At 44.8% G+C, this 26,344-nt stretch overlaps 2 protein-coding genes across 2 annotated transcripts in view; one reads left to right on the forward strand and one right to left on the reverse strand.

Annotated features, from left to right (window-relative positions):
* STK4 (serine/threonine kinase 4) overlaps nucleotides 1-8,582 on the forward strand; it is a 74,067-nt gene extending 65,485 nt beyond the window's left edge. Inside the window, exon 11 of the mRNA XM_006275791.4 lies at nucleotides 5,008-8,582. Coding sequence (XP_006275853.1) covers nucleotides 5,008-5,166 — 159 coding nt within the window. The 3' untranslated portion in view covers nucleotides 5,167-8,582. The remainder of the gene's footprint in view (nucleotides 1-5,007) is intronic.
* Nucleotides 8,583-16,643: 8,061 nt separating this feature from the next.
* KCNS1 (potassium voltage-gated channel modifier subfamily S member 1) overlaps nucleotides 16,644-26,344 on the reverse strand; it is a 35,202-nt gene continuing 25,501 nt past the window's right edge. The window contains exon 3 of the mRNA XM_019484580.2: nucleotides 16,644-25,802. Coding sequence (XP_019340125.1) covers nucleotides 25,347-25,802 — 456 coding nt within the window. The 3' untranslated portion in view covers nucleotides 16,644-25,346. The remainder of the gene's footprint in view (nucleotides 25,803-26,344) is intronic.

The raw sequence follows: 26,344 nt of genomic DNA on the forward strand, positions 1-26,344 counted from the left end.
TGTGGAGCCTCCCCAGTCCCGCTGTGTGCTGTGGGGGGGGGGGCAGCAGGACGCACCACAGCCAGATGGTACCTGGACCAGGCAGCACCGAGGGACCTGCTGCAGGCTAGACAAAGCCCCTCCGCAGGCCGTATTCTGCCCACCCATGTTCTAGCTAGACATGCCTGAAATTAAGAGAATGTATGCTACTTGCCATCTGCAGCCTCATTCATTATGGGGAAGAAAAGTGCCTGTTGTCTTTGCTTTTCTGTTTAACTAGGTACTTCATTTTCATTCATTAGGAATTTGTAAGTCCTATTTTTCATTTAGCTGTCTTGACTAGGTCTCATCTAAAACCTTGTATCCTTGCTGTTTATTGGTGCATCTGGCTATTCTTTTTAATAGTACAGAGCTTTCAACTACACTAACATTATTCCAGATGTAGTCATTAGAGTAATTAGAATATCTTTATGCCACATATGGCACTTGACAGAATCTCCTTGCATTAGCCTCTGAAATTGTATTGCATCACACAGCACTTCCATGGTCAAATTAGTGTGTCATACCCTCGGTGGGAACATTTTTCTAGCCAGCTGTCTTCCATTTTGTTCTGCATCAGGTCCTGCCTACCCAAGTAACCCACCTCTGCCTTTCTAATTAACCTTCATCTCTGGGGATAAAGATGCAGCTGTACCACAAACCTCTTTCATGCTGTTAACCATCTGTCCTGACTTAATAATTCACAGAATTCAGTTATTTGGTTGCTTAAGAAAGCCATTGTTCCCTTTGCAAACAATTATTTGTGTATTATTAACCCTTTCCATTTACCCATAGCCCTATGGGATCTCATAGTTATATTCATGTGGAAAGCCCCTGGTCATTTTATAGTAGAGAATAATGAAAGAATAATAGCCTTTATTATTATTAAGGCAGGAACAGTTTTATTTCCTTTCTGTCTTCCACCAACCCATGTATTGATCCTGACTTACAGCACCTTTGCTGTTCCAATTCTCAGCCTTGTATTCTTGGGTTGCACCCATTGGTATGGTGCTGAGAGTGCTGACAGGGTTGGACTGAGTGGTATCTGCCATATATTGCATAGGTCCCTTCTCTATTTCTTTTCTGGAGTAAAAATTATCTGGATCCAGGTTTTTTTTTTATGTAGTGGTATGTGCTGTTAGCAATAGCCGAAAGAAAAGTGCACCCTCCACCTGGCCTGGAGAGTGGTGAGGTTTCAGGTGGTTCTTGGTGGCAGTTGTATAGTGGCCCCTCTGCAAACTCTCTCCTGCATAGCCCAGTGTTAACCTTGGAGCTGAAAACTGCTGTGTGCTGTAGGGACATAGTAAATACTGGTGGTCATCAGCCCAGAGTAAAATAACATGTTCTGGAGCCATTTAAAAATCCTGCCTCCTGAAGCGCTGAGCCTTTAAATTGATGGTGATGTTGGAATTGTAGAAATTGTCAGTCTGAATGGGGCCCTCTCCCCAGCTGTCATTTTGCCTCTGTGTTCCTCTGGTGCCCAGTACCAGAAGCTTTCAATAGGAGGGACAAGAAATTCTCAGTAGTTGGAGGTAGAATACATTATCCCAGCAAAATCTCTCCCAACCTCTGATACTGTAGTCAGGCATAAATTCTGATGCATAAGGTTTCCTACTCCTTGTAATGTTCTTTGTTCATTGAATAGAAGAAGCCTGGTCACTGTGCGGTATTGCTGACAGCCAGTTAAAGTTTAAGCTTATGTAGCCATTTAGTATACATACTCAGCATTCAAATTAATGTTTTGCTCTTTTTTTTCTCATTTTATTTGACTACAGACTCTTTTATTTCCCTAGACTCGTAAGTAGAAAAGTATCAGATAATTACCTTCTCTAAAACAGCTGTTATTAAATTAGTATGAAACGGTAAATGGATGCCATACATCAGCTTAAACTGCCGACTGGGAAAGTCCTATTAATGCGTATAAATAATGTATATCTTCATGGAAAAAGTCCTTTGTCTTTCTAATGAACAATTGCATGTTAGGCAAAATGTCTGTGTACCCTCGCTGAAAAGCTTTTACTTCCCTTGTACCTGAATTATTATAATGCATGTATTATTGATGAGTTTAAGGTACATGCTAGTAGAAAATACCTTTTTTTTGGTACAAAATATGAAGGATTTTCCAAAAAATGAGTCGCCCTGGATCCAACCAGTGATTGACCTTGTAACTTCTAGGAATGATCAGTCTTCCATTGAAGAGAGTAGCAAAGGACTATTTCATAGTTTCATAGATGTTAGGATCGGAGGGGACCTATTAGATCATCGAGTCCGACCCCCCCGCCCTGGGCAGGAATGAGTGCTGGGGTCATATGACCCCAGCCAGGTGTCTGTCCAATCTCCTTTTAAATACCTCCAAGGAATGGGACAGCACCACCTCCCTTAGAAGCGTAGTCCATATTTTGGCAACCCTCACTGTAAATTTTTTCCTGATGTCCAATCTGAATTTGCTCTCTTCCAGTTTGTTTAATTTAAGCACTTGAACTAAGCAGGAAATTAAGATTGCTCTTAATATTTTAGAACATTATAGGAACTGAAGGACCATAGCAATCGCCTACAGTTCAGTCATTTCCTTATATTGACTGTAGGAAACATTTGTATTTGGCTGTAAGGGTTTTGGTTCCTAAATGACTTGAAACGGTGACTGTGATAGCTGTGTAATTAATGATAAAACATTGTCAGAAGTGGCATTTACACTTATCTTGACTGCTGTTAACTAATGTTCTAATGACATTATTTAACACTCAAAATCAAGCCATCCTTTCACACAAGAAATACAGAGTGTTTGCAGGGCTACAGGTTTTAGCCATCTTGGTCTACAGGCAAAAAAATATGCTTAACTTTTGTCAGAGGTGATATTTTTAGACTAACAAAATAGTTGCAAAAAAAATTCCTACATTTGCAAGCATTCGGGCTCACGTACCCTTCCTCAGGCAAAGGAGAAAGCACAAATTGTAACATTTATCCCAGGTAGAAATGAAGACTCATAATGCACAGGAGAATAAAAAGATGCCTTAGTTTCTCCTGGGTAGAAAAGTTCCTTTTATGCAAGTTAGGCTCAAATAAATGTTCAAGCAGTCTGTTTACCTCCAAGCTGTGTGATGGTAAGCTGGGTGTTGATTTTTTTTTCTTTTTTCTTCCTTCTTGGTAAGATGCTTTCTGTTATACAGGAGAGAGGCAGATGGGATGCATCTCCTGGTTGAGGTAGTTCTGTAGTGTGGAGCCTGTTTTTTAGGTATGCAAATACAGCTTAAACAGTGGTCTGGCTGGATGGAGCAGGGTTGCAATTCTCCTGGTCTCTGGGCTTTTGGTTTTTGCTTCTTTTTTGTAGAAATTATGAAGTTTTCACTTCAGAGTGGCTAATTGCTTTGTCTTGCATGTTGCAGAGATGCAGGTTTTTACTTGGTCTTTACTTGATTTGCTGTTGCACAGCCTCTCCAACACTTTCTGCAAAACACTGCAAATAGTTGTAGAAGTGTTTGCATCCCTTAACAGGTGTGGCTATTTTCAAGAGCTGTTTTGAGTGTCGGGAATCATTTGTTCAGGGAAAAGAAAACGTACTGTGGCTTGCTGACCATCCACTGCATGCAAATGGCAAACTATTTGAAGCAGTGGCTGCAGCAAATACCTTGTGAGCAATATGTAGGCTGAAAAAATTGGGAAAATGTCTTGTTCGATAAGCAACGTGTGTAATGTGTGTAATTTATAAAAATTTGCAGTGCATAAATCTTAAAACTTTTAAATGGAAGAATCTGTCCTCATTACAATGGTAACCTTGTGGGAGCTGATAAAACACAATTTGCAGACAAGTTGTGGATTGACTGAGAAAAAAACAAAAACCTCTGGGGGCGTGCCCAGATCAGTGCGCACGTGCGGTATGGGGCACTAGTCTCAGCTGCAGCAACGTAAACTGCACGCGCCACACATGCAGACACTTACCACGCTGCTGATTTGCAGCGCGGCAGGTTTTTTTGACATTGGGAGATCCTGATGTAAAAAAACCTCTACATCTGAAAAGAGCAGGGCAGTGCACATGGCGGCAGCATGCATGGCTCAAAACCAGAGCCTGGCTAGCCAGAGCCATGCTTCAGCTGCTGGCCAGACTCCACACACTGCTTCACCTCTGCTGGAGACCCCCAGGACCCCAGGTAAAACCCCCAGGTGCTGGCCTCAGCCTCCTCTACCCTACCCAGGGCAACTTGCCATGCACCAGAGCGTGTGCACGAGCATTCCCTGGGGACTAATAGCAGCAGCACAACTATGTGCCACTGCTGCTTGTCCTCTGGATGCTCCCTAGGAAGCTGGTACAGAATAATGTACAAATGGTGTGGGGTTTTTTGCATGCAAGTATGAGCGTGTGATTCATAACCAGCATTTTGGCCTTTCAGAAATAGAAAAGAACCTAAGTGTAGGAGTCTACAAAAATGTCTAGGAAACATAACTTTTTAACTTTCTGGAGTTTAACAAGCTAAAAATTGGCCTATTTCTCAGTTTCTTTTTTCTTTCCCTTCCTCTGTCCCTTTACTCAATGAAATTAAGGGCTATTAGGAAAAGGAAGGAAAACCAGTAAATGAAAGCTTTTTGATTAATTTTGAAATGACAGTATTTGAAAACTTCTTTGAAAGCCCTCAGAATGGGAAATGCCTGATCGTTCTTAAAAACCTTGAAGTTTAAGTAGATACTGTGTGCTGTGCTTATGGCCTGTCTGGCACACGTTTCACTGTAGAGTTAGCTGACAGAGACAATAAACCAATTTTTACTGCACCCAGGATTCAGGTTCTAGGAGCTTGGAGCAGAAGTTATTTGTCATCTTGTTTCTCAGTTATTCCCCTCTGCTGCTTTTGGAGTTCAGAACAGTTTTGCTGTCTACCATTAGGATGCTATGCTAATATTTATAATGTAAGAGCAAGAAGAACACAGTCCCTGCAGAAGTGCTGATCATTTCCTTTCAGACTCTGAGTTTGGGTTATATTCTGTTTCTCTTCCTGCTAGTTAAAGAGTTGGAGCGTAGAGGAGCTGCAGAGGAGACTCTCAGCCCTTGATCCCATGATGGAGCAGGAAATCGAAGAGATCCGCCAGAAGTACCAGTCTAAACGACAGCCAATCCTCGATGCTATTGAAGCGAAGAAGCGTCGGCAACAGAACTTCTGAAAGAACCGCTGGTAGAATCAACTTCCACCCTCTGAAACAATCAGCTCCTTGCTTTTTATGACTACTAAACAGATTGATTAGCAAGATAGAGGGCAGTACTGCCCACTTATTTTTTTTTTTTCCATAGCACTTTTGTGAACTCAGGAATGCCATTAAGTGGGAAGTCCTGATGGATGGATAATGGTATGTGTTAATGTTAGACATATTTAAAATAAGAGGTGTATTATTTCAGAGGAGTTCTGTTACTGCTTTTAGATGGATTTTTTTTTTTAATTTTGAAATCTGAGGAACAGCTAGAAATAGACTAATGAAAGTTGGCTCCTTTTCTTCTTGAAGTAACTTTCAGTAGTCCAGTTTCTTCTTTTCAAGTTACTATGTGCTGTGGTGTTTTAACTGCTGCATTTTTGTTGTTGTTGGTGTTATTATATAGGCTCAGTTTCAAACAGTTTAACTGTGTCTTTCTACTGTTAAGGTACTATGGAAAGTGTGACCAAACAAAAGAGGTTGCTGAAAAGTGTTAGACAAAGATGTACAAAAACAGTTCCAGCCTTTAGAAAGGAACATAAATCTCATATTTTAAAAAGTCTGTAATAAGCCCCATGCCTTACGTTATGTGCTTCTAAAAGCGTTTTTCAAAACCTCTGTCTTGTCCTTCATGTGTACTGTATGAATTAATACTGGTAGATTAAGCATGTTGTGCCTCTATTAGAAATGATATTCTGCAGTTAAAAGCCACATTAACCTTAAGAGAAAACCAAAACCAAAGTGGAATTGCAACACAGAACACAAAGCAGATGCCTGTTTGGAAATGTCCTTCAGAGAGATCCACCTAGCATTGCCATGCATGCAAGATGCAGTATTAAGATGCTGAAATTATTCTGTGAAATCTCTCTCAGGAAACTAAGTACCTTCTGCTCCATTTGTTAGAGGTTTTAAAAATATTTCACTGTAAATTGTGGAGATTTTTTACAGGCTTTAGAAGTTAGATGTAAATTTGGATGTTTGGATAAAAATGTACCTTCATAGTATTTCACTTTCCTAAAAGGTTAAGTGCATCAAAAAGGCTAAGCTAAAAATAAATATTTTTTGCCCAAAAAGATTCAATATTTTTTTTCTTTGAGGTGGCAAACCTTGCTCATAGGAGTCAGCTGACTGAAGGTACAACTTAGCCTGTGTTGCTGTTGCTAAATTCAGTCTCTTCTAGTTTTTCAGGGCACCCTTAAAATCTTCCTCTCTGGGATAACTGTACAGTCTACCTTTTTTCATATTTTTGAAGACTTGTGGAAAATGAGCAGAAAGTGGATGTACAATCAAAGCAAGCTGAGTCACCCTGAAATGGTTCAGTAAACTTTCACGGCTGTGAGGGAAAGCAAACCAGAAGAATCAGTACAAGAGTTACCAGTTACAGATGTAGCCGTATCAGACGGGGTGCTATACTCTGTAGCTAGAGAACACTGCTAATGTCAGTTCTGATATTGGGATTTGCTTTTTTAGAGTCTCTTACACATGGGACAAAGTATTTGGACAGATCAAGAATTTGCATTAATTTATTTTCATTTTCCTCTGATAGAAGGACCAGTTTCCACATCATCCTTGTGAAATAGACCTTGGTACGACATAAGATAATCAAACTGAATAGCAGTGTTTCCTGAAATCAAATGCTGTTAGTAAGGTGCGAAGGCACGCCTCTCCTATTTGAAGCATAGCTTTAGACCCTGTTTCTTGGGAGGTTACAGTAAATTTATATCCTGTTGATTTAAAAGGAGCTGAGCCATTGTTTAGCTATCACCATCTTCAATTTATTCCTCAGTTGTGAATGTGCAGAGCTAAAGTAGCCATCTCCTAAAACCCACCTAACTCGTCAAGCAGATGTATGAAAGGAAAAGGAGTCGGTGAGCAGTGTGGTTAAGGACAATGAGATAATGCATTCCAGGGCTACCCAACCCACTCTGCCCTGCTGTTGGGCACTTGAATTCTGACAGTCTCCAGTTTTGGGGAAAGTGCAGGATGAAGATCTTGAAAGCAACCAGTACATTAAAATGAGTCCCATCTCACTTTCCCAGCAGAAGCTAAATAATTTAAACTGTACCTTTGTTAGATGATTAAATCCCTCAGTAATAAAAATCTGGCAATGAAGTGAACCATGAAGGCTAGTAAATTTGTATATTGACAATACAGCATAGTAACACAGGGCACAGATGCCATCTGCAGCACACATTAAAAATTCATGCCATGTGTTTTTATTGCTCAAAAATATTTACAAAAGATTCTTATTAATGTTCATCATGTTCACTTGCTTCAGTGGAACTTCTGGAAACAAGAAAGATGGAATTCTTTTATTTGAAATATTAGATCTTGGTTTAATTATTTGTGGTATATATGCATTTTGTGTGTGTGCGCGCACGTGCTAGGTGAGCCATGCATGGCGAGCTAATTGCATTGCCTATGTGTTGTAAAGACTGGGCTCTAGAGGGAATGAATTGTCACTTGACAAAACTTTCTGACAACTGGAAGACATTAGGAAACCCCAATTTTAAACAAAACAGCAAATGGTGATCTGATGATCACATTTTGTTGTTCACTCCGAGAGCATAATTTGAGATTGCCCAAAGCAATATGTTAGTTCACAGATGCTTGCAATCAGTAGGCTTCACTGAAATAGCTGTCTATTTAAAAAAAAACCACACACACAAAACCAACCAAACAAAAAAACCCCACTAGCAGAAGAATCCAAATATATGAAAGAATGAAATGGTCTAATTAACAATTTCCTTAACCTGTTCCCAAATGACTGAGAGTTCAGACTTTTGCTGCTTCATGGAGTTGTCCAAAATATAGGGAATGGATATTGTTCTCCCTGCCCCCCTCCAGTTGACTTCTAATCAAGTAGAGACAATTGCTCCTTTTTTGGCTTCTTTGCAGTAATGTGCAGAAGCATATTCCACTTGCTCCTTGTGCTGTTTCAAATGGTAAGACTGAGGCTTATATCCTAAGGGAAGGCTAGTCAGGCAAACAAGGTTAAGCAATATGCTCGTTTAATTGTGAAATTGCATTGACATGCTTTATGGGTCCATATGCATTGCTGAGAAGTGTTCTGGACAAACTGTCATCTTCACTTCTTACAGCCTGAAAAGACGCTGATGTCAGTTCTGTGAGACTAAATAATGTGAAGTTTGTAGCTTTAACTTTTTTTGTAACAAAGAAATTAGTGACACTGGCATAAAGTGCTGACTTGAAGTGCTATTTTGTAAGATCTGGCTATTTGTATATAATAGTATTGGGTCATTAGTTTGTATATGTATGAAATAGTAACTTTTATGGCATTTTCTCCAAGTTTGATACAGGAGATTGTTTTCATTTCTCTCAAATATCTTGCCTTATTTGTTCAACATGACAAATAAACTGTGCTGAATGAAGGTCTTAGCGCTGGACTATATATACAGAATTAAAACTCTTCCAATACAGAATTTCTAGCTTGATGTAGCATCTGCAACTTCTTTTAGGACACATTCCCTTTTTAGGACTGGGTAGATCAAGCAGTAGTAACAAAATGAACCTTCTTCCATCTACAGCAGCCGTTCTCAGTCTACTCTTGGGTCTGTCCACAAGGCTTCGGTAAGTGGTTCACAAATGCATGTGCAGATCACTCTCCCTCCTTTCCAGCGATATGTTTGAGACGGGTGCCTGAATGGCTTCTGCAGAAAATTTTGGTTGACACTGATGTATCGGTCCAAAAAGTTTAAGAACCAGAGCATTGGTTTCCATTGTATTCCAAGTCAGTAACTGGTTATTAAATGAAAGATTAGCTGACTGGCCAGTGCCTACTACTTGGGAGTTCAGCCCAGGTGCTATTAGACATTTTTTTACTAGGACAAGTGTAGACTGTTTTTAAGACCAGGACATGGGTTAAGGGAACAGAGACAGGGCTTCTCATTCACACTGCTGGGTTTTTTGGGTGTAGGACAATATTGTATCCTACAACAGCTGCCTGCTGTACCTATTCCACAAAGAGCTTCCTCCCTAGGGCGCTTTCCCCAGCACACAGTTCAATGTTCAATTAAGAAAAAGTTTCTGTTCATGTAGCTTTCAGACTTGCTACCCCGTAGCAGGCTAGAATTTGCCCCTACAGTTTCTGTGTCTGGGACATGTATAGGTATAGGTACAGGTAAGACATTGGTGGAAGGACCCTCTCTCCCCTTCCAATACATAGTCTGTCATGACTCTGGCTGCTATAAATGACTCATTAAGTATAAACCCAGAACTGTCAGCACTGTTATAAAAAGAAAACCTTCAACTCTTCCAACCTCTAGCAAGGTTTTTATAGTTTCAGATACTTATTTGGGAGCTCAGAATCCTGACTAGAACATACTGTTTCAGGATACCTGCCTACCATCATAAACAGAAATGGCTTTGGCCTGTACTTATTACCAGCTATCCCTTCACCTGACTTCTCATGTCATCCCTTTTGCTCTTGCCTGTAAGCACAAAGGGTCAGTCAGACCCAAGAGCCAGTATCTTAAGTGTTTATGTGAGAACTATCCTGGTATTGGCTATGTCTGTCACGTGTGCCAGGAGAGAAGAGAAAATGTTAGTCCTTCCCAGAATGCAAGTCAGCCACTTCCAACCCCTGAGTGACTTAATAATCCTTTAATTTGTGAAAGCCCATGCAGGCAGCCAAACCTCATTTAAAATATTACCATAATTGGAGTCCAGTGTGCACTGCCCAGTGCACGTGATCAAGCACTGCTTATCAAGTAAGTGCTGTCCTGGGGCTGGAGAACTCAGAAGCCCCAGGAGTTCTCATTTCTTGCAGCATCTGTTGCTGGCTACTTGCTTGACCAATGCAGCAGAGCAGTGCAATGCTAAACATCCCTTCTTTTAATGAATGGATCACTGAAGTGCAGGATGTCCTGACCCACTGACAGGCAGGCAAATTGCAAGAACAGTTTACACGCCCAGCAGGAGTGGTGCAGACACCTACCCTGGAGATCTTCAAGGCTAGGAACAGACTTTCAAAAAGCCTGAGCCTGAATTTATTCAATCTTTGCAAGTTAGTCTAACCTGGTTAGGCTGAATTAGTTTGTAACTACACCGATATCCCAGAAATGCAGGCACATGCCTGCGGTGGCTCAGGCTAGAAGCCAGGGGTGCTAAAGCAGCCTTCCCTTCCCTTCCCTTCCCTTCCCTTCCCTTTCATAGTGCTGAGCTGATGGGGGCATGGCTCTGATTAGGGAGGGGTCCCCCCACTCCCCCCTTCTGACTGCCCAGCAGGAAATTGATAACGGTGTTTATCATCCCTACCTCAGTATTTATCACCCCGTTAAGAAAACAACAGGGACATACTACTAGCTACCTGCTGATTCTGCCTTTGTCCCATCTGCCACAGTACAGACCATAGCCAGCATGTGGTCTGCTAGCTAATGCTGAGAGGTACCTGTGTAAGGCAAAGGGGACGGGGGGATCCCTGGTTAGCAGGGAGTGGGGGAGCAGGGGGAAGCTGAAGCCAGGCAGATGCCTGCAGTCTCTGCCAAGCTCCAGCCAGGGAGTAGAGGGGAGGGGTGAACCCTGCTGTGGAGCAGAGAACCCTGCCCAGCCCAGAGAGCATGCCAGGATGCTGGAGGAGTCTGATTTAAGTTAAATCAGGAAGGGGTTTGGGACAGACATTGCATAAACTGGTTTGACTCGAATCAGTTAAACCTGGTTAAATGCAGTATCAGGCATCTCAAACCAGTTTCACTCATTTTCAGACTGGTTTATGTGCACTGAACATCTGTTCTGTTACAGGTTTACACCAGTTTTTGATCACATAAATTATTTTATGTGTAATGCCTGTCCCTCGCCCAGAAGGAGACTGGATGCACAGCACACCTTGCTGGGGTTATTTGACCCCAGCAGTCTTTCCTGCCCAGACCGGGGGGGCTGGAACCAATGATCTCACAAGGTCCCTTCCAGCCCTAAACTTCTGTGAATCATATGTAAACAGCACAGCCATTTAAATACTGCTCCTCAAAGCGAAAGAATATGGCCAACCTTTTCTTTTAACTTAGTTTGACTAAACACCTTGAGATATCCCAAGATTTGGTTGAATGTAGATTGGATTATGCAGTATCCCTCTCAGCAGTTTTACTCTTGGCATTGTGCTTCTCTATAGGGTAGACACTGCTCTGTTTTGGGGGGTTTTTTAGTCACCCAAACTTGGCTCTTCCTGTGCTCATTTTCTTAACTTAATCCTGTGTCCCTTGGACCTGTTCAACAGCCCCAAATTAAGGGTGCAATTTAATAAAAAAAAAATAAACTGCTAAATCCAGTATTCTAGATTAATTGGTTTTACGGGTAAACCAATAAATGAATTGGTTTAATGTTTCTAATTCAAATACTTTCCTAGTGGATAAACCAAGTCCATACCAATATAGGGACTCCCTTGGCACTAGACGGATAAGGAGGTAAATTCATACAACACAGAATAACTCCAACATTTAATGTATAACATGACTTTATTAGGCTCCAAACCTAGATCAGCAAGTTTTGGAGATGAAGAATAGAGAACAATTTTATAAATATGCACATGAGATTATGTAAAAATACTTGGGAAAACAGGGAGAAAATTAAGTGCTGAACAATAAAATCAAACTGATTCTTGGAGAATCTCACCACATGATGTTTTGGAAGGGGTTTAGGTACCTAATCCAGTGCTTTGCTACTTCTCAAAAGGAATTTCTTCAGTTTCATTCAGTTTGTGTATCACAGCAGTGGAAGACTGGAAAGTCCCCAGTGCTACAACGCATGCATTTCAAAAGCCTTGGGGAGACACCACGGCAAATTTGAGAGACAGCTTTTCCAGAAGCTATGCACTCTCAAGCTAAATGAAAACATAAAAGACTGTTCCTTCCCTTGTGCTCCCCAGGTCTGCAAAGCCTTATGCTAGTATGGCATAGAGGTCCTTGCATCCACAAGAGAAATACCAGGATTTGCTGTGAGAGCCCCCTTATATGCATTCATTTTGCTTGCCCCTCTGGCTTTTCCCAACCAGCTGCTGCTGTTTTACAGTCGCATTCCCCTATTTAAATGTTTGTTTCATGCTGCTGTTGAATGAAAGACTCACCAAAAATGAGAGAACTCAAATCAAGTATGCACATTGTGTTGTCAGCTGTGCAAAGCAGACAATATACTTCCCTTCCATATTGTAAGTGTATGCTTTGGGATCTGGTGTTTGATTTCAAAGCCCCGTTCTTGGAGAAAACGGGAGGAGCTATATCCACGGAGGGGCATATGTGTTGTAACACTCCAAACAGGTGTCCGGGCTCCCTGATATAATGGGTGCTGAGAGTTAAGCACCTGAGATGGACGCCAGCAAGCCAAGAAAAGAACTACTGAGCTAGCTAGCAAGAAATGGGTCCCACTGCCACAGCCCAATGCCTGCTTCATCTCCGAAGAGGCATTTGAGCTGTGGCTCTACCTCTCTGGGCAGTGTTCTAGCTGTGGGGTAGAAGAGGCACTGCCATGCCCTCCTCAGGTGAGGATTCAGCTGTGGATCCTGAGTGGCGACATCCATCCCTCCAACCTCATGTTGAAGTCTGTCACCTCTGAGGAGTGAGGCCTGTTCATTTCTTGCTGGTTAACGCAGCAGCATATTCTAAACACCAGGTAAGAAGGTACTTTGGGGTGAAGGTCTCCCAATATCCTAGTGATGCTATTCTACTTTGGATCCCACTTCAAACAACTGCCAGAACTTAGGTCTGGCATAGGAGCAGCACCTAAAGATTGGTCCTGGATCTCTCTTTCCCTTGATGACTTCAGCATTAGTGGAGCATTGGTTTTCCATGAGTTACTCACACCCATTGTTTCAGAGAAAAGCTTGATGACATGATACAAGCACAACCTAAAGGCAAACAGCCCCATTAAAAAATCTCATACTTTTAAGACAATCATGAGTGTCTGAGGTCTAGCTCATTATTTCTGAGCAAGAAAATACTCCAATAAAAATAGGGAAAAATACCAAATATAATTAGGTTGCTTTAGTCCTTTTAAGATTAGTTTTATAATTCTTGGCTGCAAGAAGGAGCTTAATAAGGTCACCCTTTAATCGGCTCCAGAGGCTAAATAGTCCCTGTTTCATCAATCATTTTCTCAGCGTGGAAAGCAGCTTTTGTTGAAATAACCTGATCAAGTGTTTAATTGATTTACCCATGGCACTAAACGGAAATAGAATCAGGCTTGTGAAAAAATGACTGGGGGCCTGGGTTAGCAAAAGCAGGGAGACTGCCCTGTCAGTTCAGTGTCCATTTAAAGATGATGTAGCTGCTGGAGCGTGTATAAATGATTCTTTTGAAGCTAGGGCTGGTATTCACTGCCTGTCCAGACACTTGCTGCAGCAGGCTGAAGCAAATATGGCAGCACAAATGCAGGTTATAATTGCCTGTTTTTGAGTCATGCAAACAAAAGATGTTCTGCAGAATTCTAGCACCACAGGTTTCATCTGCAGGGAGGCTGCATATCAGCCATTAGGAAGCCCAGTGGGAAATCCTAATGCAATTACTCATAGTAACATAACACCTTGTAACATCAGCGTGAAATCTTACTTCTTCCTCTTAGGTCTGTGGCTTTCCTAATTGAAGAAGCTACCCCTCAAGGACAATGGTCACAGATTTACAGAAGTTTAGGGCTGGAAGGGACCTTGTGAGAACATCATGTCTAGCCCCCCTTCTCTGGGCATAGTCATTTGAGGACTGCAGAATTAGTCCTGGGTTTTGGTGCTTTTGTTAACAGGTGAGCAGGCTTTCCCTGATAAGCTGTACCTAGCTGGGTTTGTTGCACTGTTGTTTCGTGGAGCAGCCTGGTCTGGAACATAGCCAGGATTTTCCCCCTAAATAATCATTCCTCACTCCTGTGGTTGGTGATAACTAAACTTTACCTCCTTTCTAATCCTCTCGTCCTGTCTGGACAAGCAGAGCTGCATGGGGTCATCTAGACCCAGCACTCTTTCCTGCCTATGCAGGGGGTCGGACTCGATGATCTATTGAGGTCCCTTCCAACCCTAACATCTATGTCCAGCGGAGGGGAGGGCACTCACTCTCTTTTCCATTCCTTCCAATTCCTGCCCTGTAGAGGAGCAGCTGAAAAACCAGGAAAGTGAAGTACATCAGGAAATCCAGCCCTCTCAAGCTCATAATTTGACAAGTCTGCCTAGAAGATTACAAGGACAAAGCCAATCACAGTAGAAACTGAATATGTCAGAGTCTACTGGGAAATGAGAGCAGGGCTTAGTTCTTGAGCAACGGAACAGGCCACTGTATGGTTTCACCTGCTTGTCTCTGCTGTATATAAAGGTCAGTGCAGAAAGGCATTCAGGGAAAAAGTTCCTATAGAAGGAGCAAATGTACACTGCAAAAAGTTAATGAAAGTAGTAAGGGGGGAGGAAAAGGAGCTGGGGCTTTCCTTTTCTAATTGGGCATGCTAGTAGCTGTGGGGATTACTTATTAGGCTCCTGGAGTAGCTTGAGGTAAAGAGTGCTGTCTGAGTGCTAGGCTCTTGGTCTAGGTAGCATAGCTCTGCCTTGTTATTTTTAGGACCCTGACTAGCAAAGTGGGTTTTCTGACTACTTAATTATGAGCCAAGGTTGGCTCCACATGGCCTATACATACTCTTATTTTCTAGGGACTTGTCGTCTCTCTTTATGGGGTGGCTCTGGCATGAAACTACAGCTTCCAAGATGGGATGAATCCAGAAGGAACCTGAGCGGCTGGGCTCTTCTGCCTTTGTAGCAAAGGCGGTAGCTGCTCCCTAGCTCCTCTGTTGTGGCTGTCCTGAATTTTCATGTCTCCCTCAAAGCAATGGCATCACTCATATGAATTGGGGCTGTAACAGAACCACCCTGAGGGGGCCTGAGGATCCTAGAAGGCATATTTTGAATAAGGCAGAATTGTATCAGCTACTTGTATAGCCTTAAGTTACTCAGCATTTCATCTCAATAGGCTCCCCTTCTAACTAGCATTAGTATTTAATGAGAAGTGAGCAGCCAAGAAATTCCTTACAGAAAAAGCAAAAGCTGATTCTTCTCATCTGGATGCTTTTTTTTCTTCTGTAATCTGACTGGCACGTGGCTCAAGACAGCAACAAAACTTGGCTGGTTTTTTCCCTTATGACGTATTCAGGGGAATTGGTTCTTTAATGCCTCTGACTACACAGAGGGCCTGACAGCTCTCTCCTCCTTGCTGCTGATTTATAGAAGGCCATTAATTACTGATCTGCTAGCTTTGCAAAGGGGCACACTGGAGAGAATAATGCCTGGGAACGTAGAGTGCAATGTATAAAATCTTTTAGCTGGTTACTGGCAAAGGTCTCTTGAAATGGGCTGTTTCCCATTGAGACCCAGATGAGGAAAATCTTCCAGTTTTGTAACTTCAATTTGTTTTTGTTTTTAAACGGAGTTTTTCTATTTTCAGACCAGGGCCGTTCCCAGGAGGCGTGGGTGAAAGCTACTTTTAGAACAGAGCTGGTTACTAGGAGAAATAACCGCTTGTAGATGCAGGCTGCTGGAACCACCAAGAACAGATCAGTGCTGGGTTTTTCCATGCTGTCAAGCTAAGGTCTCATGTTCCCAGGACTGCGCTGACCCCAGAGAGTGTGCAGTCTCTTACAAACACGGCCCTGCAAATTGCTGCTTATTTCTGACAGCTGCTACTGGGCTATTAAGCATTCACAGGCATTTAATGGGATAGAAGAGTCAGGGTTCAAGTGGGGCTTGTTTTATGCCTTAGAAGTTATCCTTGCTTTTTAATGTCAATGGTGAGATGACTGTCTTTCCTGATGAGCCATTCTGGATGTCTCCCTTATCCCTCCCACACCAGCACCCAGCCCAGCTCCACTCCTGTTCCTAAGGCTTTGGAGATGCATTAGAGCTGTGCAGTAATATAATGGCAGATATCTCATGCTAAATTGGCCAGGTAGCAACATGCAGCTGCATCTCTCTTCCCTGCATGGTCTTCTCCAGCCTTCCAGGACAGGTGCACTGGAGATCTCTATGTGAAGCGGCGCGTGGACTTGGGCTAGAGGACAAGATATTCTTCTTCACAGGCCAAAGTGAAGGTGGGGAGGAGGAGAGAGGAGTGAGGAAGAGCACAGTTGAAAAGTCAGAGATGCCCATGCATGAGGCAGTGTTCCTACGCACTGTTGTTACCTGGTAAACTCTCATGAAAAAAGAAATTTGGCCTGAATACCTAGGACTGCTTTTAAAGGAGTTTGCCCCCAGATCATCTCCTCACTGCACTCACCTTTCACTAATACCATTCAGATCTATGTCACCATGTGTACACAGGGGCACTGCCGTGAATCTAAAAGCCTGCTGGCATCACGGAATTCACCTCTTACCACCCAGCTTTTTAACCAGACTAAGGATCATGCCCCAGATGAACCAGTTTCCTCTTGCTTACAATTAAAGCTCTGAGCTTGCATGTATAAAGAAACAGATTCCAGAGTGGTGCCCTTAGAATAATCTTTAATAAAATATTACAGTATGCATCCCCATGCATAGATAGAAAATTACTTTACATGCTTTTTACTTATTTGCATAATGCTCATAATGAATACAGTTATGTCGCTCTCACATTTAAATACATTTGGCTACTGGAATATTTACAGAGAGAAGGGAAACTCCTTCCTTTTTTCAAGTAACTAGCAGGAGCCAGTAAACTCCAGAGCAGAAACAGTGGTCACTTCTTGCTGTAGGAGTGAATGAGGCTATGCTGACTTAGTAATACTGGAAGACTCAGATGGATAGTAATGGCATGTCTAGCTCCCTCTGCTCCTTGTGGTGGCTTCTCTTGGAGTTGGTTTACCAGGCACCCCCTCCACATAATGCCTTTCCTGCTTTGCCTTCAGTGAGGCTAGAACTGCCTGCCAAGCTGTTTTCTCTGCTGCTGTTTCATTTAGACAAGCTGCTCTTAGGTTGAGACACCATTGTCACAACCGAGCGTGGGTGAGTGTGGGGTGGCTTAGGCCCAGATTTCCATATTTGCTTAGGTCCAGTGTATGCATAGGTACATCCCATCCCCTAGGGAAGTGCCTGCCTCTCCCTGTGGGAATGAATAACCAGGGAAGGCATCGGGTCATTAATGCTGCTGCATGCTTCAGTTCTGAAGGTGACCTGAATGGGAAAGCCCAGAATTTCTCCATTTGATTCCTTTGAAATCAGCCTTTGTTATATATCCTGATGGCTCAGTAACCACCAAGCTCCTAGTATCCAGGAAATTGTAAGCAATCCCTTGCATTGTAGACTTAGACATGATGGGTCAGATCAGGCCCCTTTTCTGCTAGCTGAGCTTCCATCTTCCACAGAGGAGTCCTTGGGGGCACCACAGCATGCAGTCCGACCTGCGTCTCCTCTCCCAGCGCAAGAGCAGTTCCAGCAGCCTCCAGTTGGTCAAGCAGTCCAGCTACCAAGCTGTTCTTGCTAGTGAGACTGAGAGTAGTCAGGGCTGGAGGAGCACAGAGGTGGCTGAGAGGACCTTCCCCAGCTCCTCACATCTGCCTTGAGCACAGCTCAGACAGACCTAACAACCTGCCCGGGGACATGCAGCCTTTGTTTCTGCAGGAGGAAAGCTAGAGCTGCCAAGACCAGCCCCGGCCTCCTTGAAGAGCCCTCTCTCTGGGGGCATATCCTTGCTTTCCTTCCCCTCCCTCCCAGCATCATGGTGCCCAGACACCAACTATCAGGGGGAATATGGGGATCTGTGGATATACACAAAAAGATGGGGAAGCAATTCTGCAGCTTGAGGGGCCCTTGCAACAGCAGCACATTCACCTGTGTGACCTAACACACTCTAATAAGAAGGGGTCTGCAGATACCCACCAGTCCCAGGCTCTCAGAGGAAGCTTGGCAGAGAGCCCAGGGCCAGTACAGTGACAGGCCATATACGGGAATAAATTAATAGAATCAAAGTTAAATCCCCCACCGTTTCTGTTGCTTTCTGAGGTCTAGTGTGCATCCCTTTTCAATTTCCTCCTAACCCTCTCCCCATGCAGGGGAGCGGCTGGATGATTTAATCAGCCCTGGGAATTGATACTGAAGTTCTAATGTGATTTTTGCAGATCAGGCTGAGGGAGCAGAAACCGACTGCGGCTCCATGCGTGTTTGTAGAGCTTTGACCTTCCCAATGCTCCTCCCCCCGGTCTCCTTTTGCATGCACGGCTTGATGGTGCGCTTTGGCGGACAGCATGCGCTCAAGCCTGTGCTCACCAGCCATTTCTCAAGTGAAGGGCAGGTTGTCAAAGCACGCGGGTTCTGTCGCAGGCGCCCCCTGAAATTCAGCTCCCTGCTCATGCAAGCAGCCAATTGCAGCCACTTGCATAAATCCCATAGCTCATCTAAGCAGAGAAGTGGTGACAGATCAGGAAAGGGCAAGTGAACAGGCATTCTGGATGTGCCATTAGGCGGCATACGTATAGGACAGCTCCCCCCATGTAAGCACCCACAGGATGAAACAGCAGGTCAGACCTGTTCTCATCCTGCTGGGTTTGTGCAGCTTGTCGTTAAGACACAAATGGACCAGCCAGCTTAGCAGCTGAGCCAGGCTGGGCTGGGGCTGACATGGTACAACCTCCCGATCTGCAGCCAGGCAGACCGGGGGACACCTCAAACTAGGTGGGATTTGTTCCTCTTTTGGAGAGCTCCCAACTCCTCTCTGTGTCACACTGCTGCTGCAGGAGCTTTTGGGGGAAGCAGCTGGTTTTGCATTGGGTACAGTTGCTCTGATACTACAATCAGCTGAGAGAGACATTTGTCACCACATCCAATGCAGATGTGACACCTTTAATGAGCATCATAAGGAGACAATGCTTACATTCATGGGAAAGGAGCTAGCATTTCCCATGTGGTTAGCCAAGGACAGAAAAAGAGGAAATCTGTAGGGTGGCAGTGTCAAATACAGCAAGATTTCCGTGGGGCACCTCTGTTGAGCAGTTGTTTGCTGCACTTAACTGCAACAGGCAAGCTGCTCTGCTAACAGAGATCAGTGTTGATCCTCTAAAGTCACTAGAGCTGTACAGAATTTATGGTAGCGGATGGTCTGTTCCAGTGTCAAGGACCCAACAGCTACAGAGGAGCAGCTTCCCTAACCCTGATCCACAAAATTGCATCCACCGCTCTTGGAACAGCTGTTGCCCCTGCTTACAAACCCTAAATGTTAAAGTGCTCAGACTCCCATCCCCTCCAGCTGCTTCTGCTTCAGAGGAAAATGAACCTTTAACCTGGGCCATTAACAAGAAATGGCAGTGCCTTTCATGAGCTGACAGCTTTTGTTCTCCTGCCCTGTCTGTTGCTAGCAGTCACATTGTGGCTCATACATGACTGTATCATGACAAGTGTGTCAGACCTAGGGCTCCTGTACTGGGGAAATAGTCCTCAAAGTATAATTGCTATTGCTGTTGCTTAAAAATGTGCCCCAGCCCACCCTGAGTCCCCACAGGGCAGTCTCTCCACAGGCCTACAAATGCTGGCTTAAGTCTTGTTGGCTTTACCTGCACAAGGAGAGCTGGATCCTACAACATGGCTTTTCACAACCCACAGGAGGTAACAGTGACAACAGCCCCTTCACTGCTGTGACCAGAGCCTTTCCCGTGGGGCTGAGCAGCTTTATCCCTGGCTGTGGTTTGACAAGGCTCTGTGGGAGGGGGCAACAATCCAGCTTGTCCCCACCACAGGGCAGAGAGCCCATCTTCCATGGCTGTTGCCTTCTCTTGCCCTTGCTGAGGGCTGCTGTCAAAGTTTCCCAAGAGGTGGGAGCTGAGTGTTTCTTCCTCCCCCTAGCCTAGACTAGTGCTCTGGCCCTACACCCTGCTGGGTTCCTTGGGAAACTGGACATTAAAATCATTTGCTGTGAGATCAGCATAATCTCCGTCTGCTGGGCATGAGGTTCTTTGTCAGGAGGAAAGCTGCTTCCTTTATAAGTCACTTAAGAGACCTGCTCCGAGTCTGCTGGATCCAATAGCCAAAGCTGCCTTTGTCTGCACTGGGCTCTGGATTGGGCCCTAGCTGGGGACAGGGATTAGCAATGCATTTCCAGCACTGCCTGAGCCAGCCTGGCTGTCTCATCACCCCGGGGTGGCCTGTCAGTCTAAGCCGCCTTTTCCTGCTAACTCCCAGCAGGAAGTGCACTGTGCCGATGACAAGCGAGCCTCAGAAGAGGCAATGCATTGTCTGACGGCGGGATGAGCTTAGGCGGCGTGGACGTGGCCTGGGGGTGAAACACTGCTATTTTTAGAAAAGCAAATTTGTTGTTAGGTTTTTTTTTCATTCAGTGACATTACCAAGGAGTATGAAGCAGGAGCCTGAATGCCAACCAGCAAACAAGGCAGCTGTCTTTGTACAGAGCCCAGCTATGGCAGATGGGACCTGAGGTATCCCCAGTCAACACAAATGTAACTGCAGCCACTGATTTTCCTTCCCATGGAGACACCTGGCTACTCAAGCTCCAACACATATCCCCACCCCCACCCCAATCGCTCCAAGGCTGTTTTCCAGGCTTCACGGAAGGCACCATGAATTATCCCAGTGAAGTCAATGGAGCAAAGCTACAGTGATATTATCAGCAGGGAAGTATACCAGTTCTTGCAGCCTGCAATGTTAAGTCTGTGTGTAAAGCTCTTGCAGGTGCTGTATCCTGATACTCAAAATAACACACCTGATGATCCATAGGCAGAGAGGACTCACAAGGGTTTGGGCAGAAGCAAACTCCCACAATCAAACGTTATTGGAATTTCATTGAGCTAATCGTTGTTTCATCTTTAGTCAATGAAATGTGTCTAACCACTTTGAAACTGTCTGATCTCCCATTCGTTCTAACAGTAAGCTGCATCAGCTAAGCCTGACCTACATCTCCAGACATGTCAAAACAGCAGTGCCTGTTAAATAGTTAATGATCCTCTTTCAAGGCTCTGAGATGCTGTATCTGTGTGGAGAAAATGTCTCACTGCATTGCCATAGGCCAGTGGGCCAAATTGCTCTCTGCTGCACCTCTGCTGAAGTCACTGGCATTCCACTGAAGATCTGTTTGGCTCCATGTGTCTTTAATAGACTCTTTCTCTGGTTACTTCTGTCTGCTGCTGGCTGTCAGGGCAGAGAAAATAGTAACTTTCAAGGTCTGATGTCCAGATTATCCCTCACAGCCCCACCAAGCTTGGAGATAGAGAGAAGACATGAGAAAGGGACACCTGCAAAATTGAAAGAGTAGGTGGGGGCTCCTACTCAGAACAGCAGAGTATGGGCAGAGAGCTGGAAATGGCACTGGTGTGCAGGTAACAAGTGAAAGGACATCAACAGAGCCCCATCAGGGGTTTCCAGACTGGGAGGCAGGAGGGTCCCAGACTGTGGGTCAAAAAGGAATTGTGAGATGGGAAAAGTTTAATTAAAGTCAGAATTTTCTAAAACACCTTTGTGTTGGTGAATATAGCAATATGGTTTCCATAAGGATCTGGAGATGTAAAAGATTCCCTAAGCAAAGAGGAGATCATTTGAGGGTTACTTGTTTCCAATTTACAAGAAAAATTATGGACAAACAGAACTAACCCTGGAGAAATGCCTCCAGATAGGAGGGCAAATGGAAAGGGAAATGACAGCCACTCGAACAACTAAACAGGCTCGAGATGATAAAGAAGACAGGAGGCAGGGGACAGAGTGAGAATGCAGACATCATGGTCTGTTGTACGCACAGGCGCAAGGAAGTGACACAACAATAGAACAGAAAAACCCAGACTAGAGGCAATGTGCAAGGAATATGCCCAAATGCTGCAGCTACCATAGGAAGAAAGAAGCTGCAGTGCATACAGTGTCTGAGAGAAGAAAGGCTTCCAGTAAAGAAGAAGGTGTTAAGATCCAAGGTGCTGTGTGCACGTGTGCACTACGTGCACTACTAGAAGAAGGCTGCCAGCTGTTCAGCTGTTTATAGTTGCAGCTCTGCTGTTGGATCAACACCCAGTGCCATTCCAGCTGGACTCAGCAGCCAGCTGCAAAGTGATACACAGACATGTTACACTGGAGAAGTGTGCTGCACACTGGTGATACACAACACAACCCTTCCAAGGGCAGTAGGCACATGCAGGTTGTCAACTGGAAGGTCATGAAACCAGGGGCATTATAGTTTAGTGTTTATAGTAACTGCCAGAGGAGCACTGCTTAGGCTAGGCAGCAGGGCAGTGTGAGCTCTCCATCTGATTGCAGGACAACACCGAAGTATCCTTCTGGTGAGGGAAGAGGGGGAGGGCAGTCACCACAAGACCAGTCCAAGTTTCTGCTAAAAAAGGAGACCGTCTTTCAAAGAAAGAGGCACCTAGACAGCAAGCTGAGGTTAGACAAAGACCTCCTCTCTCTGTGGCCTACATGACTGATGACATGCAGATACTCCATTGGCCCTGGTGGAGGCACTGGGGAGGGAACACAAGAGTCTGCAAGGAAGAGTCGTCACACACCAATTGAAAATAGCAGTGTAGTTCAGCAGCCTAGAAGGGCTAAACTGAGGATGTGCAGTGATCTAATATCATGGAACAGAACGGTATTCTCAGGGAGGATCTACGGTACCTCCAGGTACAGCACACCTACTGTGCGATGTTGGCATGCTGAGCTGAAGGAAGCATTCAGTCTCACCTTCATGCTGGTACTGCTGGGTATGAATGACAATGGGCATCAGCCCAGCCCATTTTGAGTCACTTGAATTAGGAACTAGCTGAGTATGCTATCATTTTAAAAGGAGATGTAAAGATTGAAGTGATCTGGGACCATGAGATAGAGCCAGTGGAGAATGGTGCAAGGTGGGCACAGCATACAGTTGACTGACAGCAGGAAAGTGGCCAACCTCATGACATCCCAACCCACACCTTCCCTAAGAACCTACTTATTACGGGCACCGTGTCTCAGCATAGATTGCTGCTCCAGCCTCTGGGAGGTTAGCCATCTGGAGGCCCTCCAGGGAAATCTATTGCCAGGAAACACATTTTTCAAGTTATGGCATCTGTGTCACATGATGTGTTGACAATGGGCCCAGTGCAGCACATGAGGATTCACATGAGTTAGCACCAGATGGATATTTAAGCACAGAATACTTTTTCCTTGGTACCAGCCAAGACAGTCAGCAGTGAAGACAGGCAAGAGACTGATGGCAAAGGAAGAACAGAGAGGAAGGGATTCCTCTGTGGAGCAGCACTGGATCATCACAGTACTCCCACTGAAGGATGAGCTACTACCCCAGCACAAGGACTGGTGGGCGAGGTCAGAGGCTCTGTTCCCCATGAAGTATCTGGGATAGAGCAGAGCAGTAGGGAACATCTAAGAAACTTAAGGGGTGTGGCTGCTTGGGAAAAGCCATGGAACAGTTTGGAAAGCTTAGGAGTCAGAAAAAGGAGCAAGGAGCATCCAGGAAGGCAAGAAAGGGTGGAAAAGAGCAGCTTGGAGAGCAGGGGAAATCTTAGAGAAAGGAGGCTGAATCAGCAGTAAGTGTTGTGATCGCAAAGGACCTGCTTGGAACCAGCAGATAGCTCTTGTTCTCTGAGTTTCATTTCCCAAATGGCCACTGCATGCAGCTGGGCAACCAGGACAAGAGAATTTCTCCAGAAACCTCTAAGAATGAAGGTCAAAGAAGAAAACCTGTTGGAGGTCACCAACATATGGGCTTGGAGCACGTGTTTAGGTAAAAGCCAGGGTTTTTCACTGCTTTGGGGCTTTGTCCACACAGTGGTGAAATCTTCTCTTCTTTCTGTGTCTGTCAGATCCCCTGCAAAGCTGTTCTCCCATGTGTCTGCCCATCAGAGCACTGGCACCCACTTCCAGCCTAACCTGAAAGATATGGCAAGACTGACAGATTGGCTATGGGCAGTTGTTCAGCTAGCTGGCATGCTGGCTTATTCAGGATATGCCATGCCACTCAGTGCCAGCCCAGGGAACACTGAAGGATGGGGAATCACCTCTCTCCTTAACAGAGAGCTCTCCTGGAACTATCTACATGGTGCCACAGAGCCTTGGCGAACTGCTTTCTCTGGCTCTCCAAAACATTGCTCTTTGCAGGGTGCTCTTTTACGGCCACAACACTTGGCTGCCTAAGTGAACGCATTCTCATTAACGAAGGCGAACAGATGTGCTGATATTGTGGCTCTTACAAGGACATCTGAGCACCATTCCAGCCTCAGCTACGCACTGGAAGAAAACATATATTTTGATGTTACCTTTTCTGTGATCCCACATGGTATGTAGACACCATTCACTTTACCACCCTCATTTCTCCTCTTCATCCACTAAGGAATGGAAAGGAAGTGATCAGTTAGGATTTCCCAAGGAAGGAAGCTGAAAGCAAGCTGTGGACCCAGTGTTTAATATCAGGTCAGGTTGGGTACTTGTGAGACAACCAGTCAGGTTTAGGCTTGTCCCTCTGACTAGTTCTTTGCAGAGATTATTTCACCACACTCCAAAGCCCAGTCCCAGCCCCCAGGAAATATTCCTATTGCAAACACAGGTAGAATCTGGAGCTCATGTGTTTCAGAGTGGTGGGTTTGGAAACGGGAGCTAAGTGCTCAGCACTGACATTGTGATAGGCCAGACAGAACTCTGGGCTGCAGGACCTTGGAAGGAGTTACTGGTGGCCAGGCAGACCAGCAGGCCAGAGGTCTTTCTGCTTCTTGATTTGGTTCTTCACCCTTTCCTTTTCTAAGTCCTTGGTAACTTAATTTTATTTCCTAATTGGCATTTGGGGGCTCTGACACTATTGCCATTACTACAGTGAATACTGTTATTCAGTGCATGTCCTAATGGATACAGCTGCTGCCTGCTGTCACCACTGCAAGGGTCAGAAACAGCTAGGACCTAATGGGCATATCTTGTTGACTCTTGATTTATCCTTTGCCTGGCAGAGAAGTTTGTCAGATGTTGTGCACAGTGTTAAGGAGGCCAGATGGATTTTTTGTAAGTCTGGGGCAGCCCAGAGCTATTGTCATTCTAGTTCTGGTAGTTTTTCTTCATTGTCCCAGCACAAGGGCAGTGCACTGTGTGAGCATCATGTGGGGTGTTTCATCTCCTGTTTACTTCCAGTGCATAAGAGTCAGCAATGGTAAAAGAGTCAGTACCATTCCGACCTGGACCTCCAGGCTATATTTGTTTAGGAAAAAACACCATGTAGGAATCATCAGCTCTAGCCGCTGTGTGTTCAGTGAGCAGGAAGGGTATCTTTGGTCAGGCGCTGGCGGTCTGGCTTGCTTCCCTCCTGGAAGATTTCACTCAGAGCCTCCGAGTCTTGGTTCTGGCTGGAAAAATCTTCAGTGTCCTCTAGCTCCTTCTTGTCGCTGTTCCTTACGGCAGCCTCCAAGGCTTTCTGCTTGCGGTAGAAGTGGGAGAATTTGTTGAAAATGATTGTGATGGGCAATGCCACCACCAGGATCCCGCCCAGGATACAGCCTGAAGCTGCCAGTTTGCCAGCTACGGTCACTGGCACCACGTCTCCGTAGCCCACAGTGGTCATGCTGACTGTACCCCACCACCAGCAGGCCGGGATGGTGTCGAAACCAACATCCTCCTCTTTCTCAGCTGTGTAGGCCACTCCAGAGAACACAGAGACTCCCACAGCCAGGTAGAGCAGCAGGATGCCCACCTCCCTGTAGCTGTGCTGGAAAGAGCAAAGGGAGAGTCAATAGGGACCAAGACATTCTGTATACAGGGCTGGCAAACAAGGGCTTACTAGCAATTATGCAAAGCAGAGTTTCTTTCTCCCTCTCTCCTGAATATTCTGATTTTCATGTTATTACATTTCTCTGGGTGCATGAGGGAAATGACTTTTTAGGAGTCCATTCCCTTCAGTCTGACCTACCAACCTCCTTCAACCTACTTGGGCACCTTAGACCTTGCAGTAAAAGTCTTCTCTTCCTCATCCCATACATAAAGGGAACCATGGAGCATGGGGAAGCCAAGCAAGAGGGAACTGGGAGTGGAGGGGCTCACTTTGCAAAAGTGAGTCATGCAGCTAGGGCCAGCCACTGAGCCTTCACTCCCCCTATGTGTGAGAAATGCCACCAGTGGGACTCTCTGAAATCTGACCCAGATCATGCCTCTCTCAGGAGAGGAGTTGCCATGCAGAATTGATTCCAGGATCCATCCACAAGGCCCTCAAGCCCCTTGCTATTTCCCACATAATAATTGTGAAAGATGAAT

The sequence above is a fragment of the Alligator mississippiensis genome, chromosome 9 (genome assembly GCF_030867095.1).
Source record: "Alligator mississippiensis isolate rAllMis1 chromosome 9, rAllMis1, whole genome shotgun sequence".
NCBI classification, from domain to species: domain Eukaryota; kingdom Metazoa; phylum Chordata; order Crocodylia; family Alligatoridae; genus Alligator; species Alligator mississippiensis.